This window comes from Ictidomys tridecemlineatus, chromosome 7 (genome assembly GCF_052094955.1).
Source record: "Ictidomys tridecemlineatus isolate mIctTri1 chromosome 7, mIctTri1.hap1, whole genome shotgun sequence".
Classification (NCBI taxonomy): Eukaryota; Metazoa; Chordata; class Mammalia; order Rodentia; family Sciuridae; genus Ictidomys; species Ictidomys tridecemlineatus.
This window is the reverse complement of record NC_135483.1, coordinates 32,499,362-32,521,376: the sequence shown is the minus strand read 5'-3', so window position 1 is coordinate 32,521,376 and position 22,015 is coordinate 32,499,362. Positions and strand designations below refer to the sequence as shown.

General features: G+C 30.3%; 1 protein-coding gene across 49 annotated transcripts in view; it reads left to right on the top strand.

Moving 5' to 3' along the window:
• Nucleotides 1–22,015, top strand: part of Rims2 (regulating synaptic membrane exocytosis 2) — a 559,411-nt gene that overhangs the window by 342,395 nt on the left and 195,001 nt on the right. For 43 of the 49 annotated variants that reach the window (XM_021724861.3, XM_021724896.3, XM_021724880.3 and 40 more), the window contains 3 exons: nucleotides 10,416–10,484; nucleotides 14,676–14,832; nucleotides 17,450–17,566. In XM_021724861.3, the coding sequence (XP_021580536.2) occupies nucleotides 10,416–10,484; nucleotides 14,676–14,832; nucleotides 17,450–17,566 (343 nt within the window). The remainder of the gene's footprint in view (nucleotides 1–10,415; nucleotides 10,485–14,675; nucleotides 14,833–17,449; nucleotides 17,567–22,015) is intronic. The other 6 variants (XM_005316267.4, XM_005316266.4, XM_005316269.4 and 3 more) reach the window with 1 other exon arrangement.

The following is a 22,015-nucleotide window of genomic DNA, read 5'->3' as shown; positions in this document are numbered from 1 at the left end:
AAAAACTATGAATATGAAAAACTTGTTTGTTTCAATGCTTAAATTGCAAAAGTTCCATAAAATTCAACATAAGTTCACAATTATATCTCCTATCAAATTACAAATTAGAAATACACTTCCTTAACCTTATAGAGTATCTATTAAAAACCTGTAGGAAATCACATCTTAATTGGCCAATGATAAAATTATTCCTTTAAAAAAACATGAGCAAGAGAATGATTGTAGAGGAGATCTCAGTATTAGACAAATATCATTTAGAAACATTAAGTATTCAAAGGAAGAAATAAAGCTATTATTATTTTCAGATGATAAAATTGTTTACCCATAACTCCCCAAAGAATCTATACACAAATTATCATTTACTAAGATGTCTTGATGTAAGATTAATATATAAAAGTCTATTGCATTTCTCTACACTGGAAACAAATTAAAATATTTTAAAAAGACAATCTACAATAGTACTAGAAAATCATAAATATCTAAGGAAAATATCTAATAAAAATTGTATAACACTATTATAGAAAAAGTGATAGCATTTTATTAAGTAACATTAAGGAACACCTAAACAAATGAATAAATGCCACAACCACTAATAGGAAGATTCAGTATTATAGATTTGTCAGTTTCCCCTGTTTTAGCTATACATTCAGTACAGTTTGAATCCTATTGGATATCTTTATGATAAATGATGAACTGATTCTAAATACATGGAAAACTAAAGGGACAAAATAACCAGAAAGCAGGAGGACAGGGAGAAGAAAATTCCTTATCAGATGTTAGAATTTACTATATTTGACACAGTGTGCTACTGGCATGAAAATAAACCAATAATGGAATAAGATAAAGAGCCCTGAAGCAGACTCATTTATAGTGGATCTGAGGTAATGTGTCAAATCAACAGGAGAAAAATAGATGATTTAATGAGTGAGCTGGAAAAAAATTGTTATCCATAAAGAAAAGAAAATAGATGAAATTGGGTCTGTGTCTTACATCATATATAAGAAAACAAAATCTAGGTGGATTAAGGACTTAAATATTATGTAATTTAGGTTCAGTCAGGAAGCTAATGTGCTTAGTGCTGTAGCACTATTAGAGATATGAAATAAAATTTATTGTAAAGATTAATCTTTACAAAATTGTTTGAGGAGCTGGGCTTTCTTTTTAAGCTGGGAATTCATTCTTTGTAAAAAAAAATGAACAATCTGAGAAAAGTCACTTGCCAGAAACCACAAAGGGAAGCTAGTAAAAGTCTGTAGCAGACTGTTGTGCTTCATCTAGCCCAAATCCTTAAGTCTCTTTGGAATGGGAGGATAGGTTTGGACAGAAAAATGAGTGCAAAATGGGGAAATCAAGGAAAGCTAGAATGCCTGAGGAAAAACTAGAACACGTGTTTATCTCTAATTTCTTCTGGTATTGATACTTGGATAATCTACAAACTAATTTCATGTATTTTGTCATGAATCTGCCCATGTCCTTGGCCTAGGTCTGGGAGGGGTTCCAGCAGGACCAGGACCCAGAGGAACATCTAAAATCCTGAACTTTGGTTTTATTAGAGTTATTTTTTTTAAAAAGTAGAAATAATTGAAAAGAGAAATTGAGGAACCACAATCATAGTGACAATCTCTCAGAAATGTGAAACACAGTTTACTCAATTTAATTAAGAGGATATGTCCCCAAAATATATTCATTTCATCTACACATGAAATGTTTGTAAATATTTGCTGCTAATTTTTAATGCATTCATAACAGTATATATTTAAAAATCCATCTAGGGAAAAGTCTCCTACTTCTTTTTTCAAACATCTATTTCTCTTTCTGTGAATGAATCAGTCACCAATTTCTATATATTTTAGGTACTCTGTACCTACACAGACACAATCATACAGATTTTTTTCTAGCATATGTAGGAATATATAACTACTTTGGGCATCCTATTTTTTTATTTTTAATCACTTCCTCTTTTTAGTGGTTGCTTTTGAATTTTTAACACATTTACCTAACAAAGTAATATTAATTAACATGTCTACCTCTCTTCCCTAAACCATATAAAAATTTTATAATCTAATTTATATCTGTATTACTACCAGAATTTTATATCTCCTTCGTGTTTATCTTTATTATACTTATTGTCATTTTATTCATTCAGAGTTTGTTAAGAGTTATCTGAATTATTACCAATTTTTTGTACTTTATTCCTTTCTTTGGAGATAAATTTATTCTTCCCCCTCCTCTGTCCTTCTTTTCCTTCCTTACCACCCTTCCTCCCTTCCTCATTCCTTTGTTACTATATTGACACAGTGTGTTACTAGCATGAGAATAAATCAATAATATTTATTTTGGGGTGCTGAAAATTGAACCCAGCGACTCATGTATATTAAGCACATGCTTTACAACTGAGTTATATTCCCTGCCCCTAATTTCTTTATTTTTGAATTACGATTTTAAAAAGTTCTTTCAGTGAAGAATTACAAGCAGGGTTTGTTTTCTGAATATATATCCTTATTTCTTCTTCATTCCTTACAGCAGTTAGCTATTTATAAAATCCTTATATCAGTTTATTTTCTCTTAGCATACTGACAATATTATTCTAATACATATGGCTTCCAATTTTGCAGAAAAGTCTCTCCATTAATTTAAATTTTCTTTAATATGTTAGCAGCTGTTCGAGCTGAATTGTGTCTTTTAAAAAAGATATGTCAAGATGAGAAGCTTTTTATTTTGAATCCATCACATTTATTGATTCTTGATTTTATTTCTTGTCCTATAGGAATTTTATTAAGGAAGTCAGAGCCTAATCTGACATGATGGAGATTTGGGCCTACTTTTTCTTCTATTAGATATAGCGTCACTGGTTTTATTCCTAGGTCTTTGATACACTTTGAGTTGAATTTTGTGCATGATGAGAGAGAAGGATTTAATTCATTTTGTTGCATATGGGTTTCCATTCTTTCCAGCATCATTTGTTGAAGAGGCTATTTTTTCTCCAATGTATGTCTTAGGTGCTTTTGTCTAGTATAACTGTAGTTATATGGGTTTGTTTCTGTGTCCTCTATTCTGTACCATTGGTCTACAAGTCTCTTTTGGTGCTAATACCGTGCTGTTTTTGTTACTGTTATTCTTTATTAAAGTTTAAATTCTGGTGTAATGATGCCCTGCTTTACTCTTCTTGCTAAGGATTGCTTCAGCTATCTGGGTCTCTTATTTTTCCAGATGAATTTAATGACTTCTTTTTCTGTTTCTATGAGGAATGCCATTGGGATTTTTATTGGAATTGCATTAAATCTGTATAGTGCTTTTGGTAGTGTGGTCATTTTGACAATATTATTTCTGCCTATCCAAGAACAATCTATTGTAAATGGAGTAGTTTTCCTCGTTTCCCTTTCAGAGGATTTGTCACTGATATACCCTTTGATTTTAGGGTGTTGATTTTATATCCTGCTACTTTGCTGAATTCATTTATTAGTTCTAAAAGTTTTCTGGTGTAATATTTTGGGTCTTCTAGGTATTAGAATCATATCCTCAGCAAATAGTGATAATTTGTGTTAATTTCATATCTGTATCCCTTTAATTTCTTTCATCTGTCTAATTGCTCTGGCCAGTGTTTCAAGAACTATGTTAAATAGAAGTGGTGAAAGAGGGCATCCCTGTCTTGTTCTGGTTTTTGGAGGGAATGCTTCAGTTTTTCTCCACTTTGAATAATGTTGGCTTGCGGCTTAGCATAAATAGCTTTTAAGATGTTGAAATATGTTACTGTTATCCCTAGTTTTTTTAGTATTTTGAACATGAAGGTTCAACAAAATACAAGCTGTATTTTGTTTAATGCTTTTCTGCATCTATTGAGATGACCATATGATTCTTATCTTTAAGTCTATTGATGGAATGAATTGCATTTATTGATTTCCGTATGTTGAACCAAGTTTGTTTCCCTGGGATGAACCCCGCTTGATTGTGGTGTACTATCTTTTTGATATGTTTTTGTATTAGATTTGCCAGAATTTTATTGAGAATTTTTGTTTATGTTCATTAGAGATATTGGTCTGAAGTTTTCTTTCTTTGATGTGTCTTTGCCTAGTTTTGGAATCAGGGTCTTACTGGCCTCATAGAATAAGTTTGGAAGTGCTCCCTCTTTTTCTATTTCATGAAATAATTTGAGGAGTGTTGGTATTAGTTCTTCATTAAAGGTCTTGTAGAACTCACCTGTGTATCCATCTGGTCTTGGGATTTTCTTGGTTTGTAGGCTTCTGACGGCATCTTCTATGGAATATTATTCAGCATTAAAAGAGAATAAAACATGGCAATTAGGCAGGTAAATGGATGGTGTTGGAGTATATAATGGTAAGTGAAGTTAGCCAAGCCTCAAAACCAAATGCTGAATGTCTTCTCTGATATAAGAATGTTGATTCATAATGGGATTGGGAGGGTAGGAGCATGGTGGATTATACGAACTCTAGATAGAGCAAAGAGGAAGGAGGGGAATGAAGAGGGCATGAGAGTAGGAAGATGGTAGAATTAATGGACATCATTACACTAAGCACATGTATGAAGACATGAATGGTGTGACTCTACGTTGTGTACAACCAGAGATATTAAAATTTATGTTCTGTATGCATAATATGAATTTAGTATTCTGTTTTCATACATAACAAATTAGAATAAAATTATTGAAAGGTAAAAAAATGATTTATTAAAGACTTATTTTCTAGTGCCTCAGTATGTAGACTTATGTGTACATTGGGTTTTTTGCAGAGGTGAACCAAGTTAGAAATGAGGTTAAATCAGGACACAGAGGCAGATGTGCACAGAGCAAAGATAATCTGAGTACTCAGAGGGAGAAGATGGTCATGCAACTCGAGTTATGCATCTACAAGTGAAGGAACATCAGTGATAGCTGGAAACACCAGAAACTAGAAAAGATAAGGAAAGATTCTCAGAGTTTCCAGAGAGAAAATGCCTTGCTAACATGTTGATTTTGGACTTCTAACCTCCAGAACTATAAAACAATAAATTGATGTCCTTTCGAGCTACCCAGTTTTGACTCTTTGTTATAGCAATATTAGGACACTAACATAGCAGTATTTTGCTGTCTGAGATGAACTTTTACAGTTTTGTATTAGGTGGGTTCTTAAGTATTGCATGATTTTGGGTAGTCTTGTAAATGATATTGCTTTTGGAATTAGTTTCCTATTTGTTCTTTGCTTTTGTCTAAGAAATATAATTAACTTTTATATTGACTGTGTGCTCTGGAACCTGATAAATTTATGTATTAGTCACCATAATTATTTAATACTTTTTTAAGGAATTTTAATTTACATAATTATGATACTTTTTGTTTTATAACCTGTGCAGCATTCATTTATTTTCCTTATAGTATTGACCTATCTAGAATATGCAGTACGATGTTGAAGATAAGACTTATCCTTGAAGAGAATTCTTTATGTATTCTTTCTTAAGGGGAATGTATTTAATATTTCATATCTGAATGTACTGTTAGCTGTAGATTTTTGTGAATGTCATTTATCAGTTTGAGGAAATTCCCTTCTTACCTGTCTGTGATTTTTGATGGATGTAGATAACTATTTCAAATGTTTCTGTACATCTATTGAGATAATCTTCATCTTTCAAGTATTGATAACTTCAATACACATAAAATAACATTAGAGAAAAAAAATCACAAATTTATTGCTAGGGAGTCAATTCCAATATAATTCTTTCTTTATCATCGGCAAGTCATATAATAATGTAGAGAAGATGCAAAAGAATCAAAGAGCACAAATTACAAGTTTAATCTCAGAATCAAATGAAGAACTCTAAACCTAACAATAAATTCACATTCCTATGTTAATTCATGAAACACTTATAAAAATTATTAGTAGGCTATTCCATCATTCATTTTACTAGAATTCAAAGAATTAACATAACATACATAACACAGGATATATTCTTCAACATTTTGTTATTAGGCCAATTATTTTAAAAAGAAGATAAATTTTATTCATATATTTGAAAATTTTAAACTATGAAAACTTCTATTGTAAAAATTTTTTCATGCTCCATGATCTCTGTAATTTTGATATATCACTCAATTGATGTTAACTTAGATTTACTAGAGTATAATAAATATATGATAGTCCTAGAAGGATATGCCTGGAATTGAATTTTGATCAATATATCACATATAAATGTTTGATTAATAAATGGAAATACTGAGACAACAATGCTTTTGTTAAAACACATTAAAAGGCTGAAATTTATGTTGTTTTCATCCAATTTAAGGGTTTTCTCAACCTGATCAAGTGTAATTTCAGCACATATCATTTATGTTAGAAAAACTATACTTAAAATCAGAAATTAGACAAGATGTAATATATCCCATTTCTTTCTAGCATTGTGATTCTCAGTATAGTAAGGCAGGGGAAAACAAAGCTAAGAATTGGGGAAAAAATTTCTTTTATTCTTTTTAGAGAGAGAGAGAGAGAGAGAGAGAATTTTTTAATATTGATATTTTTAGTTTTCGATGGACACAACATCTTTATTTTATTTTTATGTGGTGCTGAGGATCGAACCCAGCACCCTGCGCATGCCAGGTGAGCACGTTACCGCTTGAGCCACATCCCCAGCCCAGGGAAAAAGATTTTCTATAAGGAAAAATCAAATCAAACAATAATCACAGCACTAGTAATAAAAAGATAGATCCATAATATGGTTGGATAACTTTACATTGAAATTGCATGTCTGTATTTGAGCAATTGTTAGAAAAGATCCTTTTTTAAGAATGTTTCTAATAGCAGTAGACAAAAGACACATGAAACAAATAGGAAAAATATTGTTGGTCAGATTTTGAAATTTCATACTAAGACCTTAAAACAATGCAAATGGGAAAGATACCATGTACATGCCTAGCAAAATAATGCTATAAAATATGACATTTCATTGTCAATTTGGTAATCTAAATCTAAACTTTATATGGAAGAGCAAAGGGACAAAATCCAAGATGCAAATAATAATGTTCATTGATGTTCTTTTCAGCATATATCAGAATAACATAGATAGTGAATTGTTGGTTTATAGATATACAGCCTTTACAATGAAAAAATAGAGCATCTGAAAGATACTTGCAAATGAGATGTATGACTGAGGTATGATCACAGTTAAATGGGAAAGTGGTGAATAATAAAAAAATAATTCTGAGATATGTGCTATACCTATGGAAAACTAAATTGAATCTGTATCTCACACTATATGCAAACTCATTTTAAGATGAATGAAAATATAAATGCAAAAATCAAAAATTTTAAACTTTCCAGAAGAAAATGAAGGAGTCTAATTCTCTGCTTATAAGGTCAGGAAAGATTTTTTTAAAAATATTGAAAACACTAATTTTTGTCCATAATTTTAATTGGTATACTACAATTTTACATAGTGGTAGGATTCATTGTTACATATTCAATATATTTACAATATAACTGTATAATTTGAACACTCTTCATTTCACATTTTTTTTCCTTTCCTTTTCCTCTTTCTTCTCCCAGGTCTCTTTCCCCTACTGATCTTCCTTTGATTTTCATGAGATCTCCCACCATCATTCTTTTCATTTTTATGAAAAGGAAATAGGAGAGAAAACATAAAGCCCTTGACTTTCTGAGTTTGGCTTATTTCACTTAACAATGTTCTCAGGTTCCATCCTTGGTCCTGCGAATGACATAATTTAATTTTTCATTATGGCTGAATAGAACTTCATTTTGTATGTATGCCACATTGTCTTTATTCATTCATCCATTCACAGACATCTAGGCTGGTTCCATAGTTAGTCTATTGTATATTGTATTGCTGTAAATCTGGGTGTGGATGTATTGCTATAGTATGCTGAATTTAATTCTTTAGGATAAATACCGAGGAGAGGTATAGCTGGGTCATATGATGTTTCATTTTAGTTTTTTTGAGAACTCTCCATATTGGTTTCCATAGTGGTTGTACTAATTTATAGTTCCACAAATAGTGAAAACACTAATTTTAATAGAAAATATTAATAAATTAATTAAACTAAGGAATTCATCATTACAATGTCAAAGAACAAAAACTAAAAAGAAATGAGAACATAATTGCAATATATTTAACCTCTACATGATTAATATCAAAACAGATAAAATCTCAATCTGAATATAAACATAAGATATGGAAGGAAACAGCATTTAAAAATCATTTATGACACCCTTCCCTATCTACACACACACACACACACACACACACACACACACAACAGTTCTTGAAGATGATAAAATGAACTTCATTTTTTGTTGGTGTAATTCTTGATGTGATCTTTGGCTAATACCAAAAGCTGGTCATCTTTATGTTCCATTATGTACCAGGTAAAACTGGTGCCAGGTACAGTCAAGTAAGCATTACTCTCATCCTTGAGCATTTGCCAAATGAAAACTTTTTGTAGGCTGAGCAGCAACTCTGTAATTCTCTCCTCTATAGTTCCATCTGTGTGACTCCTCTCCTATCTCAAGTCCATTTAGAATGTATGTCCTCATTTACATATCTCTTTCTGCCCATTCCGTTGGGAAATTGCCCAGTTTTTTGGGAAGTTGTCAGATAATTCTAATTTCAAAATTAGTTGGTTCTACAAATACCTCTGATGTGATTGTCTCTAAAGCTTTATGACATAAAAATGTGGAAAGAATAATAAGAGTCGATTTGGTGGAATCACATGATTAAAATACCAAGTATCTGGATCGGGTTTGTGACTCAGTGATGAAGTACTTTTATAGAATACAGACAACCCTGGATTTAATCCCTAATGCTGGGATTAAATCCAGCACATTTTAAATTGCACATTGTCTTCTTCCTAGCCTTTAAGAAGAAAATGAGAACTTTGGCTCCTGGCAATAGACTTTGCCTTCCCTCAAAAGGTAGGGATTTAAGTAAGCAAATAAACAAACCAAACGGAAATGGGAAAAACACACAGAGTATTTATAAGAGTAGTCTGGAAAATTGAAGGGCATTTCCTAGAACGTATTGATTATATCTCTACAGTAAATACCATATACAATACAGGAAAACATATATTTTCTTTTTTTTTTTTTTGGCGGTGCTGGGAATTGAACACAGAGCCTTGTGCATGCCAGGCAAGCACTCTACCAACTGAGCTATATTCTCAGCCCACAAAGCATATATTTTCTGATAAAACTGAACTCTAATTATTTAATAATGTGTAATGTAAGAGGAAAGACAAAAGAAGTCATTTTTGGAAACAGCAACACTGTTTTCATTTATCAGTAAATGCTTACTAATATCATGAGAAGGAAAATGTTTTTAACAAAAGGCTTCTATTGTATAGGGTATGTATATTCCTGAGACACATATAGGGGAAAATAAATATTAAATGTAGACAATAATATGTTTATTTCTGTACATGAAGTTTCATAATTAAGTGTCAAGTCATAATCTGCATTAACTATCAAAGCCCTAGTTGAATTAATTTGTTGCCAGTATGCCATTTTAGGACTAATATTTGAAAATTTTGTTATAGATTTCTTTTGTAAGGAACACACACACAGTGTTCTTAAATTAAAATAACTATTAATGCACTTAGGCTATTAGAAAATAGCACAATTTATAATTTAGATGTATTGATTTTATGCATGATTCATTTCTTAAAGCAGTAGAGAATTAGCTAAAAATTTTTACAAAAAAGGAAGTTTTCAAATATCTTAAATAGACTTTTCTGAATTATACTTCTCCATGAGCATGAAAAATAATTGGATATAACAAATTTCTTAGAAAAACAAGCTAAGAAAAGACATTAATTCTTTTGAAAATGAATTTTATCTTGAAATTTATCTAGAATTAGGTCCTTCTGTCCCCAAATCATAAAATACCAACTTACCTTTTCTTTTTGGTACTTGGAATTGAACCCAGGGGCGCTTAAACACTGAGCCACAACCCCATCCTTATTTTATATTTTATTAAAAGACAGGTCCTCTCTAAGTTGCTGAGGCTGGCTTTGAACTCTGGATCCTGCTGCCTCAGCTTCCCAAGCTGCTGGGAGTGCAGACAGTTACCACTGCTCCCAGCACATACCTATTTTTCAATTAACTTTATCATCAGTCAGTAACAAATAATTTATGTAATTATTTCATACTTAAATCAAGCTTTAAACCATTTAGAAACTTTGTCTTACACATTCCCAGATTACTCTTGTGTAAGTATTTAACTCCTTGTCACCTCTATCCTCATATCTTGTAATATGTGTGAAAATAAGTGTTGTTGAACTCATTCATAATTATTTTACTTCTCTCTATACTTTTTATTCTCAAGTGTTTAACTTGAAATCTTTTTATTTTCAGGTGGTTGAGGGTTTTTTCCTCTTAAATAATCAGCAATTTAAATTATTGCTGTTGTTTTCTTCATAGGGTCAAAGAGAATAAGTGATAGTGAAGTCTCTGACTATGACTGTGATGATGGAATTGGTGTAGTATCAGGTAAGAATTTTAGAATTATTTTATAATACTAAAAATGGAGTGTGATTCATCATTATTTACCATTAATATAAACAATAGAGAAAAATCTCTTGCTTCCTTATTTCCTAAAACAATTTTTTATGATAATCAGTGGCAATTTGGACCCCTAAAGAGTTATTGGAATATCTATATAAATTATTAGATTGAATATTCTTGAAAGATGGCAATTAGGTAGATATTTGTAATTTTTTATACTAAAACAACTTTAAAAAGGATTTACAATAAATTGGAGGAGATATTGCATAATTGAAACTTCTTTATACTGAAGCAAAGTTGTGAAAATAAGTTGAAATCTTTTTGATATCACCAACATAACTACATATATCAAATATTTGAATGGGACTTCTGCAGTTTTTTCTATTGTATTCATATTAAGTATCATGTGCAGCTACATTTTGAAATTATACTATTGTAATTTAAAATATTGCATTATTGTATGGTTAGAAAATTTCCAATGTTTTCATTTTAGGTAAGAAGATATGCTTTCTATAAATTCTGACAAAAAATACAATAGTCTTAATATTACAAATCAATTAACATGCCTGTATCAATATGCCACTTTTTAAAAACTAAAGTATTATTTTTTGCTTTTGTTTTTTGTACTATGTGTGAACAATATATTCATGATTTAAGTAAGACTGCAAATATATTTTCCATATTTATGGTTTATATATTAAACCTCTCAGTAAAATGGTTATGAAAAATATTTCCCCCGTGGTTCTTTCTCAGAAGTCATTGCAATTTCTTTATTTTTAAAAAATATTTTTATTAGTTGTTGATGGATCTTTATTTTATTTATATGCAGTGCTGAAAATTGAACCCATTGCCTCATGCATGCTAAGGAAATGCTCTACCACTGAGCCTCAACCCAAGCCCCTGCAATTTCTTTTTCTGTTCGTATTCTATTTCTTTGTTAGTTAATTATCTCACTTCTTGTTTATTTTAAATATTTAGCCACATAAGTTTTTTTTAATCCAAAGTATTTTCCTTCAGACCATTGAAAGCTCTTCATCTTCATGCTATTTTAGTACACATCTGAATTTTTTGATTTCTGTTTTCAAAGTGGAATTTTTTTAATGATTCATGTATATGAGTACTACTTTAAATTAAAAAACATGATAAATGAAAACAAAAAATGTACATATTAAAAGAGTATCATGTGATATCAATAGATGTACACATTACATAATGTTTAAATCAAGTTAAACTATCTATTCCATCAAACATTTCTCATTTGTTTTCAGTGCAAATAACCAGACTCCTTTCTTTTAGCTTTTTAAAGTAGTGGATAATTATTATCTATAGTCACCTTATCATACACACAAGAACTTATTCTTATGTCACTATGACTTAGTACCCATTGATCAAGCATTTCAGATCTCTTCCCCCAAAATACTTAAGTCTAATCAATTTATTATTTTTCCATTCTATCAAAGGAATTGTATTTTTTAAAACAAAAGTATAAATAGTTTATTATTTGGATTAATACTCAATGAAATTTTTTTTGACATTACAGAGTATTGTTTAGAAAATCTATCCACAATTGATGCAATCATACATGTACCTAGGGTAATGATGTCTGTCTCATTTCACCATCATTCCTACCCCCTTGCCTACTCTCCGCCTCTTCTTGGCCTCATCCAAAGTTCCTCCATGCATCCCCTCCCCCCCATTATGGATTAGCATCCACTTATCAGAGAAAACATTTGGCCTCTGTTTTTTGGGGATTGGCATATTTTGCTTAGCATCCTGTTCTCTAACTCCATTCATTTACCTGAAAATGCCATAATTTTATTCTCTTTTAATGCTGAGTAATATTCCATTGTGCACATGTACCACAGTTTCTTTATCCAATCACCTGTAGAAGGACATGTAGGTTGATTCCACAGTTTGGCTATTGTGAATTGTGCTGCTATAAACATTAATGTGCCTACATCACTGTAGTATGCTGTTTTAAGTTCTTTGGGTATAGAATGAGGAGAGGGATAGCTGGGTCAAATGGTGGTTCCATTCAAAGTTTTATAAGGAATCTCCATCATACTTTCTAGATTGGTTGCACCAGTTTTCAATCCCATCAGCAATCTATGAATGCGCCCTTTCCCCAAACACTTATTGTTCCTTGTATTTTTAATAATTGCCATTCTGACTGGAATGAGATGAAATCTTATAGTAGTTTTGATTTTCATTTCTCTAATTTCTAGAGATGTTGAAAATTTTTTCATATATTTGTTGATTGATTGTTTATCATCCTTTGAGAAGTGTCTGTTCGGCTCCTTAGCTCATTTATTGATTGGGTTTTTTTTTTTTTTTGGTGTTAAAGATTTTAGTTCTTTATATATGGTGGAGATTAGTGCTCTATCTGATGTGCATATGGCAACAATTTGATCCCCAAATGTAGGCTGTCTCTTCACTTCATTGATTATTTCTTTTGCTGAGAAGAAGCTCTTTAGTTTGAATCCTTCCCTATTATTTATTCTTAATTTTATTTCTTGCACTTTAGGAGTCTTGTTAAGGAAGTCAGGGCCTAATCCTACATGATGGTGATTTGGGCCTACTTTTTCTTCTATTAGGTGCAGGTCTCTGATCTAATTCCCAGGTCCTTGATCCACTTTGAGTTGAGTTTTCTGCATGGTGAGAGAGAGGGTTTAGTTTCATTTTTGCATATAGATTTTCAGTTTTTCCAGCACCATTTATTGAAGAGGCTATCTTTTCTCCAATGTATTTTTTGGCACCTTTGTCTAGTATGAAGTAAAAAATAGTGCATCATGATCAAGTGAGGTTCATTTCAGGGATACATCATTGGTTCAACATACAGAAATCAATAAACATAATTCATCAAATCAGTAAACTTAAAGGTAAGATTCATATGGTTATATCAATTGATGCAGAGAAAGCATTTGACAAAATACAGCACCCTTTCATATTCAAAACACTAGAAAAACTAGGGATAGTAGGAATAATACCTCAACATTGTAAAAGCTACCTATGCCAATCCCAAGGCCAACATCATGCTAAATGGAGAAAAATTGGAAGCATTCCCTCTAAAAAGTGCAACAAGACAGGGATGCCCACTTTCACCACTTGTATTCAAGATAGTCCTTGAAACTCTAGCTAGAGCAACTAGACAGATGAAAGAAATTAAAAGAATATGAATAAGAAAAGAACTCAAACTATCATTATTTGCCAATGAAATGATTCTATACTTAAGGGATCCAAAAAAATCCAACCAGAAAACTTCTAGAATTAATAAATAATTCAGCATAGTAGCAGGATAGAAATATATATCCATAAATCAAATGCCTCTCTATACATCAGTGGTGAATCCTCTGAAAGGGAAATTAAGAAAACTATCCAATTCACAATAGCCTCAAAAAAAAATTGGAAATCAACAAAAGAGGTATAAGACATCTATAATGTAAACTACAGAACACTAAAGAAAGAAATTGAAGAATACCTTAAAAGATGGAAAGATCTCCCATGCTCTTGGATAGGCAGAATTAATATTGTCAAAATGGCCATACTACCCAAAGAGGTATACAGATTCAATATGATTTCAATTAAAATCCCAACATCATTACTTATACAAATAGAAAAAACAATCATGAAATTCATTTGGAAAAAATAAGGGACCCAAATCGCCACAACAATCCTTTGCAAGAAGAGCGAAGCAGGAGGCATCACAATACCAGACCTTAAACTATACTACAAAGCTATAGTAACAAAAACCACATGGTATTAGCACCAAAACAGGTATGTAGACCAGTGGTACAGAATAGAAGATACAGAGACAAACCCACTTAAATACAGTTACCTGATACTAAATTTACTGTTTTTTTTGAAGATCATAACTGCATATTTGTATATATGTATATAAAAGATTTACTGTATATGTAAGTATATATGAAAATTTTACTCTACCCTTCACATTGCCTTGAACACAATAACTATTTTAATATTTGAACACTTGTCATTTCTTTTAATTTATTTGTTTATAAAATGTTATTTTTACTTAATATTTTACTTCATTAATTATACTTTACATTTAACATGGTCTTTCAGCTTCATCAATATTTTATGTTTTTGAGTCAATTACAAAATACACAAGGGACTTAGTGTGTAGATAACTATATTTGTTAATCTTTTATACTTCAGATTATCGTCACAATGGTCGAGATCTTCAAAGCTCAACATTATCAGTGCCAGAACAAGTAATGTCATCAAACCATTGTTCACCCTCAGGTTCTCCTCATCGAGTAGATGTTATAGGAAGGACTAGATCGTGGTCACCCAGTGTCCCTCCTCCACAAAGGTAAGATAGTACACATATATTATTCTGCAGGCTTACTCACCATAAAGTTTCATTAATAATCTCTAAAGATAAATTCTTTTTTTAATATTTATTTTTTAATTTCACACAATACCTTTATTTTGTTTATTTGTTTTTATGTGATGCTGAGGATCAAACCCAGGGCCTCGCACGTACTAGGGAGCGCTCTACCACTGAGCCACAACCCCAGCCCTAAAGATAAATTCTTATTGAAAAAAGTTACTTAACAAAAAACATAATACTATTCAATAAAACATGTAATGAGGATAAAATGAAATAAGAATTACTTTGTAAAGTTGGATTATCTAAATATTATTTTATCATTTGTTTATACATAATTATTTTCTAATTAAGAATTAGCTTTAATCACATGTCAGTATTTAGCATATCTAGTTAGTAACAACTAATTATACTCATAAATGATACTTATTGGTGACTTAAGAAATAAGAAAAATAAAATTAATCTTTAATATTAGGAACAATCATCAGAACAATAAAAAAGAGATGGGCATAGTGGCATTTGCCTGTAATCTCAGTGGCTCAGAAGCAGAGACAGGAGGATCGCAAGTTCAAAGCCAGCCTCAGCAACTTAGTGAAGCCCTAAAGCAGCTTAGTGAGACCCTATCTCTAAACAAAATATAAAAAAGGGCTGGAGATGTGGCTCAGGGGTTAAGTACCCCTGGGTTCAATTCCCTGTACCAAAAAAAAAAAAAAAAGGATAAAAAGGAATGCATGTGCATCTGATAACTGTGGTAATAATGCATGTTTTTAAGCTTGATGTAGCCATTCTACAATGATTATATACATTATATACCATAAACATATGACATTTTAACATTTCAGTTTTTAAAAAAAGAAAATGGTAAACTCAGTAAGTAAGCATTAAAAAATGAAATATAGAAAAACAAAGGAAATCATAATGGAATTTGAAGAAAGGAATTATTAATGATGAGGGAAAAATTGATGAAATTGAGACAAAATGAGGTACAAAAAGAAAAAAAGAAAAAGGAGAAAAAAATATGAGTGTATATGAACCCCAAAACTAGTTATTTGGGAAGATTAATGACATCAACATAATAGAGGTCAAAGACAAACCATTTCCCTTCTCCCTTCCACTCAAAGAGTTCAGACTAAGAAGTTATTACACATAAATTCTAACCAAATTACAAAACCAGATATCTCTGTTCTATACAACTTTAGAAATGAAGCTGTGTAACTCTTTCTGGAACTAATATAATCCTCACTAACAATCTTTACAGTATAAAAAATTATAAGCACAATTTTAATTACAACCACAGGTGTAAAAATCTTATATTAACTAAGTAAATCTAACCATGAATAAAAGCATGATGTTTGGATGTCTTTATGGTAACTCCTTATAGAATTAATTAACTAATTAATTAATTATTATGGGAGTTCTACCAAACAGCTGGCCATATATCAACTTGAAAAAATAAGTAATAATTGATAAGAAAATATAATAAGAAACATGGCACTAGTCTTAAAAACAGCATGAAGTTCAAAATATCTAATGATTCATTTAACAATTAATAAGACCTTAAGAAAAAATATAAAACTTAGGTAAGTAATAAATGAGATAAATTCAGTTTATGGGTATAGTAACTTTATATAATCAAGATGGCAGTCCTCCACAAATTAATCTGTAAAGCAGTACCAATAAAAATTTTTTATGAAATTTTTAGAACTGTGATATCACTCTAGAATTTATATGAAAGGATAAATGTATACAAATAATTAAATCATTTCAAAGAGAAAAGAAAAAGTCATCACTAAGCATACATAATAATAGACATGTTGAATATACTCTATGGTGCATTATATATATATATATACACATATATGTATATATATATATATAACTTACGTGCATATATTTTAACTTATAGAACAATAAAGGTAGCACTATAAATTACTATGGAAAGGATAGATTGGAAGATAAACATGCCATGTAGAATAAAATTAAAAACCAATTCTTACCTTTTATTCTATAAATTGAGTTGCTGTGATCTTTAATTATGTTTCAAAGGATTGCTTTCTGTCATGATCAATTGGGTTGAAGCAAGAGAATACTTAGGCAGCTATTGTTAGAGTGAATACATGAAGGTGGTTATTTGTCTAGAGTGCTACCAAGGGAGATGGTGAAAAGTAGGTAGATTTTTGAGTTGTTCTGAGCTCTGAGCTCATGTGCAAGCACCTATGAGGTATCTCTTCTCCATTCTCTTAGGTCTTGTAAACCAATATGTGTAATATGGAACTAATTTTCACCACACACATGTACTACTCCTCCTGTGTATCATATACCATTGGATATTGCTACGGGGAGTCATTTATTAACAGTTTTAGTATTCTTTATCTTATCCCCAATGATATTAATTTAGGCTCTTTTGTGCCTCTATCAGCAATCTCTTCAATTAACTCTCAAACTTCAACAAAATTTTTATATTGGCCAGAGGTTAAATGAAATAATTGTACTTGACATTGCAGTGACTTTGTCTTTTTCTACCATTTTTATTAATAACTGAATTTCTTATTATAATATGAGCTTATGGCTTATATTTAATGGATCTTGCTGTTTTAGTAGGAATGTGGAACAGGGACTTCGAGGGACCCGTACTACAACTGGACATTATAATACAATTAGCCGAATGGATAGACATCATATCATCGATGACCATTACTCTCCAGATAGAGACAGGTAAATATAAATACTGTTAAACTTTATTTTGGTCACTACCTAATGGAAAAGATTATCACAGAACATTTCAAGCAGTCCTTTATGTTAGTTTCCAAAGCCATGTATTCTTTTTACTATGTCCAGTCTTTCTTATGATTGCCACATTGCTAAACAAATAAAAAATAAACAACATTTTTTTGTGAGAGAAAAAAACATTTTGCTTTTGCAATTTTGGCCTATTATAAACTAGTTGTTATGGAATTTGCACAATAGATTATTATGATCATATTAAAAACAAGATGTTTTATCATTTTACTTGTTAAAACCAATAGTTATATGTAAAATAATAAGACAATAGATTCTTAAAGTCTTTTACATATATCAGAAAAATCAATTTGACATTTCAGATATAAAAGTATTGAGACAGAATCTGATTTGTTTAGGAAACGTTTTATCATGATTCATGAAGAGGTTTTTCCTCATGGCTTTCAGTAAACCTTTTATTCATCTTAAGAATCATGCTAGCTGATTGATATGTTTGGAAGAATTCTCTGAATGTGCTCTATTAAATGTGACAAATTTGGAAGTAACATGGTATGTTACAGTGCTTACATTAATTATTACTAATTTTTTTAAGTTAAGAAAATGTTTACCTCTAATTCATGCTTTGGTGATAAGATGAGGAAAGTAAGATGAATTTACTATTCAGAAAATATGATAATGAGGGAATTCAGATGTTCTTTTGTATGTATACTAAACTAGTTTTAGAAAAAACAGTTGAGGGCTTTTAAAATCAACTGATATGACAAATCACTGTCAGTATTTGCAAATGTAATGTGTTGACTGAATCTAGATTTATATTCAATTCATTTTTACAATTTCATTGTGCTTTAGCAAACATCTCCAAAGAAAGAGATAGAGGATATCTTCAATAGTGTCAGACAAGTACTATTTTTTTGTGTTTGGAATCCAGAAAAAATTAGGAAGTTATTAAGTTAATATCAATATTAGTATCAAATTAAAGTTGATATATTTTATTTATTTTTAATTAACTTAACTTTTTCATAATAATCTGTGCCTTTAGGGGTGGTTATAGATATGCTACCTATAGAAAGTGATGCTTATTATGTTTAATAATGGTGAAAGAAGGATTACTATGTTAGCATGATTAGGAGTTTGAAGCAGTCATATTATGGTGGATATTAATAGGTATTTTGATTGCCTAAGAAAATTTTAATGAGCTTCATAATTTTTGGAAATCATTTTTAGAAAAAGTCATAAGTTCCTTGTTCATTAAAGGCTTGTTAAAAGAAGGAATAAATGAGGAAGACTGAAATGACTTTAAGCCTTCTGCAAATTTATATAAAGTGTTCATTTAATAAAAAATGGACTCAATATTTTTACAAGTAATTGTGGTCTACATCTTGCAGAAGATTACAAAAAGTTCAATCTCTAGAATTGTATGCATAAACAAAAATGGATGGTATCATAGTAAATGCATAATATTTTATCATTATTTCAAGGAAATGGCCCCATATTTAATGACAAGAAATGTAAAATTTGCCTTAAAATATTGCTGTTCAATCCTAGTGATTGATCCCTAGTAATTATATAGTCATACCAAATATTCCTGCAGTATCCTTTTTTTTATCTAACCCAATTTATATCTTTAAGAAAAATTTCATTGCATAAATTTTTTACTCTAAGATTTTAGCAAAAATTTTCAAGGGATTATTTTATAGAAAATTGATCCATGTGATTTCATTACTCTGTTAAGAATGCTATAGATTGCTAGATCACAAATATTCTGAATTGGGAGATGTCTTAAATCCTTTTTTTGAAATTAGTAAAATTCTACTTAAATAGAAGTAAAAAAAATTTTCTGATATTTTTAAGTTATCTGTAATAATTATTCATTAATCCAGGAATCAAAGATCTAAAAGAATAATATTGTAGATATGTGTAGTCTATCACATTATTAAACTATGAATCTTTAATTTCTGTTTTAGCCTAATACAATAATGGATTTTCAATAATAATATATATGTGAAGGCATTATACTTTTATGTACTATTTAGAAGTTAAGAATAATCTAGAACTCTTGTATAAAATTTCATGGATAGCATTTTTAATGTCAATAAATAATAATGTTGACTACAATGCCTAAAAGAGATTTTGTTTCGAGATCATAAGTAAACTTTAAGTATTTTGAGAGACACATTAATCTTTCTTGTCACTATGAATTAATGCAATGGACTAGAACAATGTTTTATTGAATGCACTCATTTTTGTGGGATTTGGAACAAAGTGGCCTTGGATTTGAGAATAGGGTTTTATCTCTTGCTTACTATGTATCTTTGGAAAAATTAACCTGTGCGACACTTGACTTCCTTATTTATAAAAATAGAATATTTTTACCAACTTTAAAAAGTTGTGTAAATTTACCAACTACCAAAGAGTGTGACACATACCCCTAATTCCCTCCTCAAGAATTGTATGGTGTGTACACCAAAAATTTATTCTTAACATTTAAAAAATTCTTTTGCTTGGTAAATAATTTGTGCTTAATTACTTAATAAATTAAAAAAACCTCAGAAATCTATCAAATCAGGTTTTTTATACAAAGTCTTCTAGAGAATGGAGGATGTGAATTGGACTTTGAGTTATGGGAATGTTTATTCAGTCAAGAACAAGAGCAAAGATTTAGAATCAGAATATACTCATCCATACATCATAGAGGTCCAGTCTGGGCAGGTGTTGGAAAGCTGTGTGTGAAGGCAGTGGCTTTTATTATAATTGTATAGGTGGGAAATGATAATATTTGACATTAATTTATACTGTGGTTACACTTTAGTGGTGTTAGGAGGAGATACAGTGTTTGCATTCTTTATGAATAGGTGGATATAAAAAAATTCTATGTCAATATTTTATTGGATCTTTGCTTCTCTGCATATGTCACTCTGTCATCATTAGTCAAAACCCTTTTTTTGTTTTAAAATGTAAAGGAATTCTTTACAAATAATTCAGAAACCTGTATGTAGGAATATTAGTTATAATAATGAATTATAAATATTACCTTCTGCCATTTCCCTCCCTTTTGTATTATTCTTTCTCTGATAAATCTTGATAACTACTGCAATCAGGAACATAATGTGACTTTATTATTAGAAATCATTTTAAAAGCACTTTGCCTATAGGAGTTAATTTATTACTAGAGTATGCAGAGTATTGGATAATATTTCTGTAACATGTCAGAGCTACCCCACAGTATACATTTTTATATCTATCCCATAATCCAAAATATATTGAACAGTTTTATTTCTGTGAAATACACATTTAACATTATAGGGAAAATAACACAACAGAATATTAATTGCCTTATACCTTTTCCCCCAAGTACTTTCAATTAATAGATTTATATTCTAAAATAAAAAATGTTTTGTTAGTTGACCTCTGGGATACTTCATACACTTAAGCCATTTTTATATTCTCTCCCAGACAAACCAACAACCAAAAAAATATAGCATATACACATAATTATTTCATCAAAAAGAATAATGTCTTTGGTCCTTACATCTCTGAAAGTTTATAATTATAGAGTTAAGTAAATGAAGAAAGAGACTTCAACTTCACTTTATAAATATTTCTGTTACATTTCAGAAATATATTTCAAGACAGTAGGTACAATATAGAACTGTAGACACAATATAAACAATATTAAGCACACAGCAGAAAGTTTTATGTTAAGTTGGAGTTGTAGGAAATAGCTTTCAAAAACTATACTTTTTCTTATGGATGAGCTGTTGAATTATTTTCTCCTCTTGTGCTACTTTTTGTATCTGGTGATTCCTTTAGGCAATATGCACCCTAATTTAATATAGAGGTAGGATAATTCATTGTAATCATGAAAAATTTTGTGCTTTCTTTAAAGGTTTATTACTTAAGAAAATGTGTCTATAAATAGAATTAGTAATCTAGTTCAGTTCTTTGAATAATATTTTTAAAATATTATTTTAGTTGTAGATGGACACAATATCTTTATTTAATTTATTTATTTTTATGTGTTACTGAGGATTGAACCCAGTGCCTCACATGTGGGAGGCAGGTGCTCCATCCCTGAGCTACAATCCCAACCCAAGTTCTTTGAAAAATATTTTTAATCATGATTCTTAGAGTATGGAACTTTGTTTTTGGCCTTTTCAAATTTAGTTAATATATTAGTTTTCTATTTTTTACTTTTATTATGAAGTACTACTCTGATCAGATTTTTAAAAATTGTCAACCAGATTTTCCTAAGTGTAATTTATTTATTAATAAATCTTGTTTATTTAATTCATTATTCATATTTAAAACATCATACATATTAATTGCCTAGGTTTTATAATGTACTTGGTTAAAATTTAATTTTGGAAGAAAAGGAAACATCGTTAGTGAAGAAGTGCAAAATGTGTGTAGGTTGTAATAAGTGGA